The sequence below is a fragment of the Cucumis melo genome, chromosome 4 (assembly GCF_025177605.1).
Source record: "Cucumis melo cultivar AY chromosome 4, USDA_Cmelo_AY_1.0, whole genome shotgun sequence".
Classification (NCBI taxonomy): Eukaryota; Viridiplantae; Streptophyta; class Magnoliopsida; order Cucurbitales; family Cucurbitaceae; genus Cucumis; species Cucumis melo.
Window position 1 is genome coordinate 4061376 of NC_066860.1, and position 13658 is coordinate 4075033.

The 13658-nt window shown below is 37.4% G+C and overlaps 3 protein-coding genes across 6 annotated transcripts; 2 read left to right on the forward strand and 1 right to left on the reverse strand.

Moving 5' to 3' along the window:
* Nucleotides 1–334: 334 nt before the first annotated feature.
* Nucleotides 335–5964, forward strand: LOC103503893 (auxin response factor 5). Of its 2 annotated transcripts, none has more exons than XM_008468279.3 (14): nucleotides 335–1165; nucleotides 1278–1390; nucleotides 1563–1661; nucleotides 1763–1819; nucleotides 1925–2077; nucleotides 2176–2260; nucleotides 2377–2467; nucleotides 2556–2720; nucleotides 2816–2938; nucleotides 3012–3087; nucleotides 3193–3328; nucleotides 3417–4723; nucleotides 4975–5165; nucleotides 5331–5964. In XM_008468279.3, the coding sequence occupies exons 1-14, from the start codon at nucleotides 1054–1056 to the stop codon at nucleotides 5470–5472; spliced, it is 2850 nt and encodes a 949-aa protein (XP_008466501.2). In that variant the 5' UTR covers nucleotides 335–1053; the 3' UTR covers nucleotides 5473–5964. The 2 variants fall into 2 exon arrangements, with proteins under 2 accessions (XP_008466501.2, XP_008466503.2); XM_008468281.3 differs by having other exon boundaries at nucleotides 336–1165; nucleotides 3420–4723.
* A 563-nt stretch (nucleotides 5965–6527) lies between these two features.
* Nucleotides 6528–7942, reverse strand: LOC103503894 (uncharacterized). Of its 3 annotated transcripts, none has more exons than XM_051083694.1 (4): nucleotides 7871–7942; nucleotides 7565–7801; nucleotides 7359–7424; nucleotides 6528–6872 (listed from the first exon to the last, which is right to left on the reverse strand). In XM_051083694.1, exons 2-4 carry the CDS (start codon nucleotides 7610–7612, stop codon nucleotides 6825–6827), a joined length of 162 nt encoding a protein of 53 aa, XP_050939651.1. In that variant the 5' UTR covers nucleotides 7613–7801; nucleotides 7871–7942; the 3' UTR covers nucleotides 6528–6824. The 3 variants fall into 3 exon arrangements, with proteins under 3 accessions (XP_050939651.1, XP_008466504.1, XP_050939650.1); XM_008468282.3 differs by having other exon boundaries at nucleotides 7565–7797; nucleotides 7871–7931; XM_051083693.1 differs by having other exon boundaries at nucleotides 7565–7806; nucleotides 7871–7931.
* Nucleotides 7943–8299: 357 nt separating this feature from the next.
* On the forward strand, nucleotides 8300–13545 carry LOC103503895 (uncharacterized). The gene is made up of 8 exons (XM_008468283.3): nucleotides 8300–8565; nucleotides 10262–10487; nucleotides 10867–11478; nucleotides 12055–12242; nucleotides 12383–12621; nucleotides 12710–12909; nucleotides 13026–13151; nucleotides 13236–13545. The coding sequence occupies exons 2-8, from the start codon at nucleotides 10332–10334 to the stop codon at nucleotides 13332–13334; spliced, it is 1620 nt and encodes a 539-aa protein (XP_008466505.2). The 5' UTR covers nucleotides 8300–8565; nucleotides 10262–10331; the 3' UTR covers nucleotides 13335–13545.
* The last annotated feature ends 113 nt before the right edge of the window (nucleotides 13546–13658 follow it).

The following is a 13658-nucleotide window of genomic DNA, read 5'->3' on the forward strand; positions in this document are numbered from 1 at the left end:
AAGAAAGAAACGAATGACAAAATTTAGGAGTTTAATTAATGAAGTTAACAAAAAAAGAGGGAGAGGGGATCGAGGAAGACGAAAATCCAAAGGCTCTTTTTCAAACCATCGCCAATCCACGTGCTAAAATGCGCCTTCTCTTAACATTCTTCCATTCCACCAATCCCATTCTCGCTTTTTTCCAAAAAGACAATCTCTTTCTCTCTTTTCTTCCTCCTTTTTCTCTCTCCCACAGTCCCTTTAGCTTTCTTTCTGTACTGTTTTCGTGTTCTCTTAGCCTTTCTCTGCTTTTTCCCACCATTTCTTTACTATTATTCCCCCCCCCCCCCCCCCCCCCCCCCATTTGCTTTTCTTTTCATACCCTTTTCATTTGGGTTCCTCAAAAACAGTTTAAAGCTGCAAACAAATGGACTTATACGGATGTAAGCGCAGGATAACAACAGCATGCACACTCTTCCCACAGAGGATTAGAGATTCTGAAAGGGAAATGCTTATTACTCCACAGTTTATGGCGATTACTAAGTATGGTTTAATCTAAATCCATTATGTGAATAGTTTGGATCATATACCGGGGTTGTAACTGTGTTCATTCGAAAGGTCGGTGTCTATTCGAACATATAAGAGAAAAAACAAGCAGACCCAGTTGATAATATGGGTCATTCGATGCTTCGATTTGCGTGCTTTTGATGCAAACAGATGCATTTCATTGGTGCCAACCCAATCGCCAAGAAGAAGCCCCACCTATGAGATTTTGCAGACTACAGTTTCCAGTTTTTGTTCCTTGGTCTTGGATTCTGATGGCGTTTTTGCTTTTTTGACTGATGGATTCTCTTGTTTTCTTCTTCTGTGTATGTATGACTGTCTTAGTCATGTCCCAACTGTAAATTTCTCTTCATAATATGCGGCATCGTAAATCCTTCTCGGCATTTCTTGGATGAGAAGGTGAAATTGCTTTATGATCAAGAGGGTTTTGTTCTACGGCTTTTCTTTTTCTTTTTACTGAGGATGTAAATCGTGGGTTGATTCTCGTTGAAGTTGAGAGAAGGGCACGTCATGGGCTCTGTGGAAGAGAAGCTCAAGACATCAGGGGGTTTGATTAATAACACCCCACAAACTAACCTTCTCGACGAGATGAAGTTGTTGAAAGAAATGCAAGATCAATCAGGTTCGTTTCTTTTGTTACTAACTATTTTATCGGCATTGTAATTAAACTCAATTCTGGCAATGATTTTCTGAAGAGGTATTGCTTAAACATCTGTTTTTTTTTTGGATTTCAGGGGCCCGGAAGGCTATAAACTCTGAGCTGTGGCATGCTTGTGCCGGTCCTCTTGTTTCCTTGCCCCATGTGGGTAGTCTTGTTTATTACTTTCCTCAGGGACATAGTGAACAGGTAAGAATTCTTTTTCGATATTGAACATTCATTTATCATATGAAGTTCCCAACACATCCCTATAATCTGTATGTAGCATTGATGTTAATAACGTTATAAGTTTATGGTTTATACCATGATTGAAGTTCCTGAAACTTTAACAGCTGTTTTCTTTTTCATTTTTTGTTAACAGGTGGCAGTTTCTACCAAGAGAACAGCAACCTCGCAGATTCCAAATTATCCCAATCTTCCCTCTCAGTTGATGTGCCAAGTTCAAAATGTTACCTTACATGTACGTGCTTTTGTTGATAGTTACTCTGTTTTTTTGGATCATCCAGTAAATTATTCTTGTTCTGAAGAATCTGTTGCTTTTCCCTTCATTAATATCTTTAGGCTGACAAAGATTCAGATGAAATCTATGCTCAAATGAGTCTTCAACCGGTGAACTCTGTAAGGATATATGTTTGTTCAGTTTTGTTCTTTTGGGTCAGTGTTGAATTTGTATACAGTTTTTATTAGCTTCTGTTTTCACATTTGAATTTACCTTTGGATCAGGAAAAAGATGTTTTCCTAGTTCCTGACTTTGGATTAAGGCCAAGTAAACACCCAAATGAGTTCTTCTGCAAAACTTTAACTGCCAGTGACACCAGCACGCACGGTGGGTTCTCAGTGCCACGCAGAGCTGCTGAAAAACTCTTTCCTCCATTGGTAAGGTTTCAACTCCATGTTATTTCTTCCCTGTTGTTACCACTTACAATCACTTTTCCTTCTTGTTAAGCATAGCTTTATGGTTAATCTTGCAACAGGATTACACAATGCAACCGCCAACTCAGGAGCTCATCGTTAGAGACTTGCATGACAATACCTGGACTTTTCGCCACATATACCGCGGTGATTATACTTTGATATCTTGATTGTCATTAGATTCTTCAAGCTAAAATCTACAATGTATAATGTAAATGAGGATTGTATTGTTTTCCTGACGAGGTTATGCCTTGTTTTTACAGGGCAGCCGAAACGACACCTTCTCACAACTGGGTGGAGTCTATTCGTTGGAGCAAAGAGGCTTAGAGCAGGAGATTCTGTCCTTTTTATAAGGTACGATAGCGTTTTTTTTGCTACCCTTCTGTTTTGTGTCAATGCTATGAAATGTGAATTATTTGTTTCTAATGTGACAATTATGTAGGGATGAAAAGTCTCAGTTGCTTATTGGAGTGAGGCGTGCTAACCGGCAACAAACAACATTGCCATCATCGGTTCTATCTGCGGATAGTATGCATATTGGAGTTCTTGCTGCTGCGGCTCATGCTGCTGCTAATCGAAGTCCATTCACAATCTTCTACAACCCCAGGTTCTATTTGACTTTTCGAATGGTTCAAGTTCAAAATTTTCCAACTTTTTGGGTTATCTTTGTCATACTTTCTACGCGTTTCCATTTTCCCTCAGGGCATGTCCTTCAGAATTTGTTATTCCTTTAGCCAAGTATCGCAAATGTGTATACGGAACTCAGCTTTCTGCAGGCATGAGGTTCGGGATGATGTTTGAAACAGAAGAGTCTGGTAAACGTCGGTGAGTTTAATTTTCTCACATCCGTTCGTTGATTTTATGTATAATGTTATTCTAAAGCTAGTCGTTGTGCCAGATATATGGGAACAATTGTTGGAATTAGCGATTTAGATCCACTTAGATGGCCAGGTTCCAAGTGGCGAAATCTTCAGGTGAATTACCAAGAACTGTTTTGAGCACAATCCTTTTCTTTTTCTTTACGAGTGTTCTTGCTCGATGTCTTTCTCCACTCCTCTGTTTGACAATTTTTCTCATAGGTAGAGTGGGATGAGCCAGGATGCTGCGATAAGCAGAACAGGGTTAGTTCATGGGAAATAGAAACTCCAGAAAGTCTATTCATTTTTCCTTCTCTGACTTCGGGTCTTAAACGTCCATTACACGGTGGATTCTTGGGTAAGATTTGATCCTTTCTCAAATTCCTGTACTAGTGTTGCTAGTTTGCAAAAGACCATCTTTTAAATATGGGAATTTTTCATGTTAGCAGGAGAAACTGATTGGGGAAGTCTGGTGAAGAGACCAATGCTTCGTGTTCCAGAAAATATACGTGGGGATCTTTCATATGCCCCAACTTTATGCTCCGAACCACTGATGAAGATGCTACTGAGGCCTCAAATGGTTAACCTTAATGGAACCACCTTACAACAAGATTCAGCTAACAATTTAGTTAAGATACAGGACATGAAGGACATGCAGAATCCCAAAATGCAGCAGCTTATACCGACGGAAACTGCCTCTCCCGGGAATCAAAATCAGCATCATCCAGGACCTGCACAATCTGACCCTATCAGCCCAAATTCATCACCAAAAGAAAATGTACCCGGAAAAATGCACACCTCGGTGGCCATTGGAAGTGAAGCTCCAACTGCAGCTGATGGAGACAAGGCAAAATATGATCGTGACTTGTCAGCCTCAACCCATCAATCCAATCCCTTGCCCCCCGTTGGAGGTTGTGCAGAGGAAAAACTCACCGGTAATGAAGTGAATATGCAAACACTTGTAAACCAGCTTTCGTTTGTGAACCAGAATCAGATTCCCATGGAGTTGCAATCCGTATCATGGCCGATGCAGCCTCAGCTTGAATCACTAATCCAACATCCACAACCAATCGACATGCCTCAGCCTGAATATACGAATTCAAATGGTTTGATTTCATCCTTGGATGGCGATGGATGTTTGATTAACCCATCCTGTCTACCTCTTCCTGGAGTAATGAGATCACCAGGAAATCTTTCCATGTTGGGATTGCAAGACTCCTCAACAGTCTTCCCTGAGGTTCTTAATTTTCCCTTACCTTCAACAGGCCAAGACATGTGGGATCCTCTTAATAATATGAGGTTCTCATCTCAAACCAATCATCTCGTCTCATTCTCTCATGCAGACGCATCTAACCTCAACTGTATGGCCAATGCAAATATTACGAGAGATGTTTCAGATGAAAGCAACAACCAAAGTGGGATATATAGTTGTTCTAACCTTGAAATGAGTAATGGTGGAAGTACTTTGGTTGATCATGCAGTTTCAAGTACCATTCTTGAGGATTATTGTACACTGAAAGATGCTGACTTCCCACATCCTTCAGATTGCTTGGCTGGAAACTTCAGTTCGAGTCAAGATGTTCAATCTCAGATTACCTCTGCTAGTTTGGGAGATTCTCAGGCTTTCTCCCGGCAAGAATTCCATGATAATTCAGCTGGTACATCCTCATGCAATGTGGACTTTGATGAGGGCAGTCTTCTACAAAATGGTTCATGGAAGCAAGTGGTACCGCCCTTGAGAACTTACACGAAGGTAGGAACCTATGATTTTTATATTTGTTATTTTAACTGGCTCGCACTTCCTAGTGATAAAATAATACGGTCACAATGAGAATTTATCTCGAAGTTGCTCAGATCATAATATGCTCTCATTATGCCATGGATTGTTGAATTTGAATTGCATCATATCAGTTGATATGTTCTCTGACCAGTTTCTAGTTTCTTCATGTTTTCCCTATATTCACAAATGTGTTTTTAATACGGCGCTGACATTTGTGGTTACAGGTCCAGAAGGCAGGATCCGTTGGGAGATCTATTGATGTCACAAGTTTTAAGAACTACGACGAACTGTGCTCTGCTATCGAATGTATGTTTGGACTTGAAGGGTTGCTTAACGACCCAAGAGGCTCAGGATGGAAGCTGGTTTATGTGGATTATGAGAAGGACGTCCTGCTTATCGGTGATGATCCCTGGGAGTAAGTTGTCTTCTTCTCACAAGTTTGTTGCATGATTGGTCCTTTATCTTTAGCCTGAATAGTTGAGAAATAGCATTTACTATACTCAATATTTTATCCTAGTTATATATTGTAATCTTTTGCCGGAATGGATATGAACCAACTAACTCATGGGGAATTCTGCAGGGAATTTGTAAGTTGTGTACGCTGCATCAGAATCTTGTCACCTTCAGAAGTTCAGCAAATGAGCGAAGAGGGAATGAAACTTCTCAACAGTGCTATGATGCAAGGCATCAATTGCCCCATGTCGGAAGGTGGGCGAGCTTGAGACTTGGTTTCCTTAAGCCAGACACAAGGTTGATTCTGCCGCTCTGTTAGTCGAGAACCGAGTTGATTATATTTTATAGACAAAAGCTCAAAGAAGGCCACGCCGCAACTGTTTAGCATGAAGGTATTGTCTTAATGCAAGTGATTGTTAATTGCCTATTTGTATCAGCAAGGAACATTTGCCAAGAGCTCTAGTTGAAGTAGAATCAGTTTATGCAAAATTGTACTCTGAACTCAGTAAAACCAAAAGAGAAAAAAAAAAAAAAATGCACTGGCATTTGCAGAATGCCAAAGGCTTCTAATCTTCAACAAGTTAGCCAGCTTCACTTTCTGCAAAGCCTTGCCACAAATTTAGTTGATACTCACAAACTATTCATCTGGGTATGCGAGGTTCATGATGGAGCCATATCTTTGTTGCCTGTTTTTCATTTGGATATTTCCATTTGTCTAGTGAATTTATAGTATGATAATATATTTAAGAGATTTTTGCTCATACACACTGCCTTAAGGTTTGGTCTTCTGTTTTATTTACAAAGGTTGTCTTAATATCATTCATCATTTAGAAATTGAAACTTGTATTGACATTTTATTCTGATAAAATTAGATGAATTACTACTGTAACCTAAGCCAATGTAGTTATCTCAAACTAACCAAAAAAATTGTGATATTCCCCTAGAGGAGGTAAATTCAAATGTTTTAAGTTTTGGATGAAACTATAATACTCTTAACGTCAGAGATTAGGAAATGGATGAAATCTAACCATCAGGATGACTTTTATCAAAATTAGGGGAGACAAAAAATAAAACCTTGTTCTGTGAAAATTAGGGGATACAAATAGATGCTTAAAGGAAAAACCAAAGACTATTCCTTTCATCCAAGTTACCTCTAGTGGATCTGTATACGAACTTTTTCAAAGCCAAATTTCAAAATTCGAGAACAAGTGAACATCAACAGCAAAGGTTCTTATGTATCCCTTTCTTAGAACATGAACCTATAAACTGAACCAAAGGTCAGAAAGCAAATCATAAGTTTAAACAGCAAAACGAGAGTGGTATCTTAACAGAAAAAAATCTCAAACTGTCTTATTCATCAGGATGGTGTGTGGCCTTTATTTCAAGAACAACCTTCTCACAGGTAGAATATTACCAATGGGAACTGACAAACTAAGCGTACACCATACGGTATTCGCAAAACCAACCTCGTCTAAATAAAGAAATTTTCTTTGTTTCGGCAGTAAAATAAACAAAATTTACTAAATTATCAAGCGAAAAATCATATTTCTCCAACCAATGATCAGAGTGTCTCCCTATGTGGAAATTTCCATCGCTACAAGCTACATCATAAATGAGTTCATCAGTGATGGGCCTTGGCTTCAGCTTTGGCACGTGACTTGGCCTTTGCCTGGCAAATGCACAAGAATACAACCAACTTCAAGTTCAATACGATAAACTGATCAAGGTACATAAGGCGATGGCGATCTATGTTTCATGTGCTTACATGCTAGAAATTTATCCCATATTTAATCTAAAAAACAAAAAGCATTGCATGGGAGTTGAGGCAAGCTGTAGAAACTCTTATAGGTAAAAATGTCACGTTTGTGACAATAAAATAGCACAAGATTTGAACCTTTAAGTTTCCAAGACTTTTCCCTTAAATTATAAATGTAGATGAAAATACGGTCGTAAAGAAATCTCGTATCCAAAAGAAAGCACGTCGAAACATTGAAACAGATGACATGAAATCAATTTCTAATGTTGAATTCATGTCAATGAAGAAGCAAGATGGTGAGTATTAATATGAAGTTGATTTAAGCAGATGCGCCACACAATCAAACCCAATTCAATGAATTTACTATAAAAGCAACGAGCAGTTAGATTCCAATTTTACCTTCAGAACCTTGAGTTTAATGTTTCCGTAAACTAAACCAAAGGTGAAAGCTGATGCACGGGCTACCTGTAGAAAAAAATTAGTACAAAAAAGGAGAGAAAAAAAAGTTAACCTAAAAGGAACCGATCCATTCGACTTCCCAGAAAAACAAGAGAAAGTAGCTCCGCAGATGATTAGAATTTAGAGACAAAAGAAAGGGAAAATACCAGAGCGAGGGTGCTGGTGCCGGAGTAAGGGCCAGGAGGGGGCGCCATTAGATGTAGATGATGATTATCAGTGGCAAGGCAGAAATACTTGAACTTGTCTTCTCCTTCGACTGCCGATCAGTTCTCCTTTCTTGCTTAGATCGTAAAACCCTAATCTTCTCCTTCGACTGGGTGTGCGAGTGCCCGAATATCGAACTCAAATTAATCGAGGGTAATTTTGGTAAATCACCTCCCTGTCTGGGCTAAAATCGTAAAATTATCACAATTATTATTCTAATACAAAATTAAATAAATATTTTTATTTACCTTTTATCTCATCGAATCGAAAAGAAAAGAGTGGAGTGCATTACATATATAACTAAATACATATCAAATTTGTAAATGAGTTTAGTTCGAGTATCCACCTTTTTATATTATTCAACTCTCCGGCCTTTTATATATTTTTTTCTTTCGAAATTGACTTTAGTGAATTACAAAAATATAATAAAGAAGCCAAAATGTAATATATTTGTTAACCATCATTTAAGTTTGTTGTATTTCTGAAAATTTACCTATGTTTGAAAATGTTATTTTATTTTATTTTTATTTTTATAAATTTCTGTTTCTACTTTTCTAATGAGATTGGGCCATAAAAGTGAGCAAAGACCATGGGAAATGTAGGACAATGTAGAGGCCCAGGCCCAGGAACCAACCGCAGCGTTTGTGTCCCTTGTTGCGGTGACACGTAGAATCCAAAGCCTTACGCGATGCCACGACGTGGATTCGCTCTGCCTTTCCGGTGATAAGAATAATCAATTTAATTGAAGAAAGAAACCAGACGCGACGGTAGATTTGTTGATCCTTTTCGTCGGACGTCGACTTCTCTGGTCGCCTATAAAAAGAAATTCCATCACTCTAGTCGTTGAAGGTGTACTTACCCTAGCATTTCAAAATAGACAAGGACTCTTTCGTTTATGCCATCAGAAATAAAATTCGCGTAGTCCTCAGTTTATCGCCATCAGGTTTACTTCTTCTCTTTCCACACCAATCCTTTTCTTTTTAGCATTTCTACTCTCTTTTGACTTTTTCCTCATCACTTTAGATACCTGAAATGTGTTGCTCAGTTGAAGTTAAATTTCCATAAGTTTTCTTCATCTGAGCTTTCTTTTTTTGTTAAGTGAATTCTGGAGACCGATTATTCGTTCGAGAGGAAGCTGACTATCGGTCATTTCGATTTCAAATGTTTTTCTTCATTTTCTTTACAAATTTTGCTGGCTGTTTGAAGAGAGTACTTTTTGTTTTAAAAAAAATAATTCTTTTAATTGACGGTTGTGATGGCTGGTATCATGTTCCAAAGTGTAACACTACTCTGCTATTGGATCTTAAAACATTCTAAGACACAAGAGATCCGTTCGTCGAAATGGAAAAACCTTTATGTGATCGAAAGTGAAAAGGAAACGAAATGATTTTTTTTTTCTTCTTTCAGTAAAGACTAATGAACTCTAGTTATATCCACATGTGCTGAGTTCGCAAATTTTGGATTTTCTGATTGGATCAAATTGTTCTTATACTTTTGGCTTTACTGTAATTTGGATATCCTGTTTTTATACTCAAAATTTTCCGACAACTCTATTCTTCGTTCTTACGATGTTGATTTATTGATCTGTATCCATCCTCCGTGCCAGCTTTAACTTCTTTTGATATTAACATGAACAAGTTGAATTTTTTTTGGTCTTACTGCTTATATTTATTTGTTGTCCTTGTTTTGTTTAAACTACTGTTTCTGTTATTATAGTTTGTTAGTCTGGTACTACTTACGACTACTTTGTTTTTCTTCATAACGTCTGATAATACATTTTGCATTTTCTAGTTGTGAATTCTGATGAGGAGTGTGCAAAATAATCAAGGATATTTATGGATTGTGGCAGTATGTTAATTACGACAACATTAGTATACTTTGGGTTGTGAATTAACACCATGATCGGCTGTATCAGAAATCTAAACAGTTCACATTAAATTATTGAATTTATGTGGGACAGATGCAACTTAAGTCTTCCAATCTTACACTTATCATATTTATTGGATTGACATGCTTGTCCCATTATGTTTGATTTATAAAACCTTGAATTACTTGCTCTATGGACTCTGGTGTTATTAAGTTATTGCAATAGCATATTGTTTGATGTGAATTGTAACTGCGTATTCCCCATGTCTTCTTCTTCTTCTTCTTCTTCTTTTTTTTTATCCCAATGAAAGCTTGGCTTTTTATCCCAAAACTAAATATGTATATATGTGCGTGCACGCACGCACACACACATTTACATATCTACATATCTACATATACATATTTATATTGGAGTTTTTGTATTTAGCATCTCTTGATTCAGTTGATTTAGCTCTGATATGTTGTTTCTATCAAGGAAACGCTGTCCTTGTAAATTTTAGTATTTAACTTGAAGAAAGTTATGTTGTTTATACTACCTTACTAATATTGAGGACTTCTCCTTCAATATTTTATAATTAATTCTTTTATTCAATTTATCTCTCTCTACGGATTTTTTTGTTTCCTTACTGTACCTCTGTTTTGATACCAATATTGTCGTACTTTAAGTTGTTGCTACTTCATTTACAATCATTCATCAAAATAGTTTGATGATTCAATTCTTGAAAATCATACAGAAAAATAAGCAGGTACATTGTTGTCTCTTTCTATGTCAGGTATATAATGTGCAAAAATAGGCAATAACTGGATATATACTTGTTTCATTTCTAATATTGTTGAGTGACAATGGGAGCATCAACATCAACGGAGAAAAAGGTTCCTGATGACCAAAAAGAGGCTGAAGCCTTGGCAGCTTCAACGGGAGCTCTTCCTCAGCTTCAGAGTGCATTCTCTAAGCTGGTGGATCCTCAAACAAATGCAATCCCTTTCGAATCCTTACAGGCAATTTTCTAAACTATGATTAAGAGCTACATTGGCTGACTCTTGTATGTGCGAATCTATTGCTTTGTAGGTTTGAGATCATTGTTCATAATTGGGAGACAACTTTAATTATTCTGAAAAAGAGATAACATTCATGATAATTTATGAAAAAAACAACATAAAGAACTTTGAAAGAATGGTCATCTATGCATGTTTTTTTTCACTGAGTTCTGCTACAAACTATAAAATGGTTTTCAAAAACACGGCCAAACCTTCCCTAGATTTTTGAACTTGAAGAACATGAATACGGTTAGTTGAATGGGCCACATTGAGATCTGATTTTCGTTTATTTGTTCATTCTTCATGTATGCAATTTTATTAACATGTAGTTTGGTTTCAGAAATGCTTCTTTTTAGGTTATGAAAACCGAACTCAAGAAACATCTGCTGTGCCCGAATCCTTTCCAGGCATCCTAGATCACGTGGGTTTAACAATTGTTGAAATGTTCTTCATTCCTGTGAAAGGAGGAGTTACCTGGGTTGAATTTCTTAAGGGCTACAACAAATGTTGTGGAAAAATTTCTGCATCTGTGTTGCTTAATACATTAATTAGGGTATTTGATGCTACAATGGTAAAACTGGGACTTCCTTCAAAATTGGAGTTTACATCCTATGAGGATGAATTTAAGATGAGTGGCTTCCTTCTTCCGAGTGATGTTCTTATGCTTCTTTGGATGTGCTGGGCTATGTTTTGGGATTCTAGTACTTTCAAAGCTTTAAGTTCAAATTCAAATTTATTTTTGCCAGATATCAATAATCTGGTGCTGTCGTCGGTTGCATCTTGTGCTGAGGTTGGTAGTACTGTAAACATTTGGGATTGCGATATCTTAGGGTTGGCTGTTGAAGTACCCATAGGAAAGTTTCTTACTTGGGCAGTGAAAACTGTTCCGAGTCTTCCAGATGGGTTCTCACGGTTTGTCCATGCAAGAATTCTTCAAGCTTCTACTCAACAGGTAATTGATTCCTCTTTCTTTAGATAAAAATATGTTTATCTTCCGATTTTATTTATTGCATTTATATTTATTGAATATTTATATTTTATATGAGTTCTTGTTGTAGAATGTAGTTCCTGGCTGATTGGAAGCGTTATTACAGTATTCTTGTTTTGATGACGTGAGATCCAGTTGGTTATGATACTTTCATGAGTCAAAGATATTAGGACATAGTTGGGTTTACAATCTAGGTCTAGTCTTTCTTGAATGAACTTTGGTGTTATTCTTCCCTATTCTAAAGACCTGCCTTCAGTATTTTCAAGTTAGACGAAGTTAAACGTCATTCTTCGATCATATTTTATGCATAGGTCCTTAAAGTTGGATGCAATGATTGTTCTTAGGTTACATGTTATTACTTATCATATGAATTTAGGTTAACGTTTCATGTAGAGTTGTAGAATGTTTATATGTATATACTTCTCCGATATTTTTGAGAAAGGATACCATTAAGCCTTATGTCTTTGATTTATTTTTTTATTACTATTATTATTATTGAAGACAATAGTGACCTTCCCTTTTCTGGTTGTTCAATGGCAGGATGGAGTAGAGTCTTCAAGTTCACCAACTGTAGATATTGCCTCACCTGAGACATCGTATTCTTTTGTTCTGACCCGTGGAACAGCATGGGCAGTTTCCCTAACACAAAGAGGTGGCATTAGGGAGGAGATGTCAAGAATATGTTTTTCTATCAGTGGGGATGGAAATCATCAACACTTACTTTATAGGTTTCTGTCCGAGTCTTCCACAGATTGTCCTTATATTAATGCTTGTCGAGACATTCTTTACCCATTGGGGGTTTCAGCATGCATGTCACATGTGCATGATGTAATTTATTGATGTATTTATACACTTTGATATATTGTAGGTCGTCAGTTCATGGGAGAGGCTTGAATAGATTCTGGTCCAATATCGAAGGTTACCAAGGTCCTTTGTTTGTGGTTGTTCATGCTGCATCTGGAGACACTCATGATGATTCCACCAATGAATTGAAATGGACTGTTGGTGTACTGACATTCCAGGGTTTTGAAAATAGAGATCTGTTCTATGGAAGCGGAGGAAATATCTATGCTCTTAGGCCAGTTTTTCATGTGTATTCAGCGACCGGTAGGACAATGTGGTTGAGGTTCTTCTAGGTTCTCTTGCTTAACGAGCATTTATGTCTCGTGAACTTACTTCAAATGATTATTTACAGGGAAGGAAAAGAACTTTGTCTATAGCCACTTACATCCATCTGCAAGGGTTTATGAACCGCATCCAAAGCCGGTTGGACTTGGATTTGGGGGAAGTGTGGGAAATGAGAGAATATTCATCGATGAAGATTTTGCCAGGGTTACTGTTCGTCATCACGTGGTTGACAAAACTTATCAGCCTGGTCCTCTCTTCCCAGATCAGGTAGGAAAATATATATGAATACATAGTGTGAGATGAGAATACATCGAGTTGATTCCCATACCTTTGAGGAGCATGCTACTCATCAATTTTCAACATATTATGTAAATGAATTCCAGGGGTTCCTGCCTGTTGAAGCTTCCATTCTAGATGTGGAAGTTTGGGGACTTGGCGGCTCTACGGCTAAGGAAATCCAAAACTCGTACAAAAAGAGAGAGGAGCTTTTCACTGAGCAAAGAAGAAAGGTAAAAGAGCATGATTAATACTCTATTTCTTTTAAGGGTCTGAATATTAGGTTTACAATCCATTGTCCCTGGAAATTTTTGCAGGTTGATTTGAAAACATTTGCTAGTTGGGAAGATTCACCGGAGAAGATGATGCTAGACATGATGTCCGACCCAAATGCTGTAAGACGAGAAGACCGTTAGAAAGAGAAGAGATGTTTTGTTCATTACAAATGGACGATGCTGTGTACATTTGTTAGTAGTATACATACGTATTGTGTAACGTTTCTGTGTATTTTCTCAAGGGTATATGCTTTTTGCTCTAAAATAGCAGTATGGTCACCTGGCTCGTGTCCATTGCCATGTTCACAATTACACAATAATATATAGAAGATGATTATGGTGACTTTGAGAACAGTGTTCTGTAGTCTAATCAATCTGTTAATTCTGTTTGACTTTTTTTAAGTGTCATGACATTGATGAAATAAGCCAAACAAACATTTAATCCAGTAGTTGAAAGATTAGTTG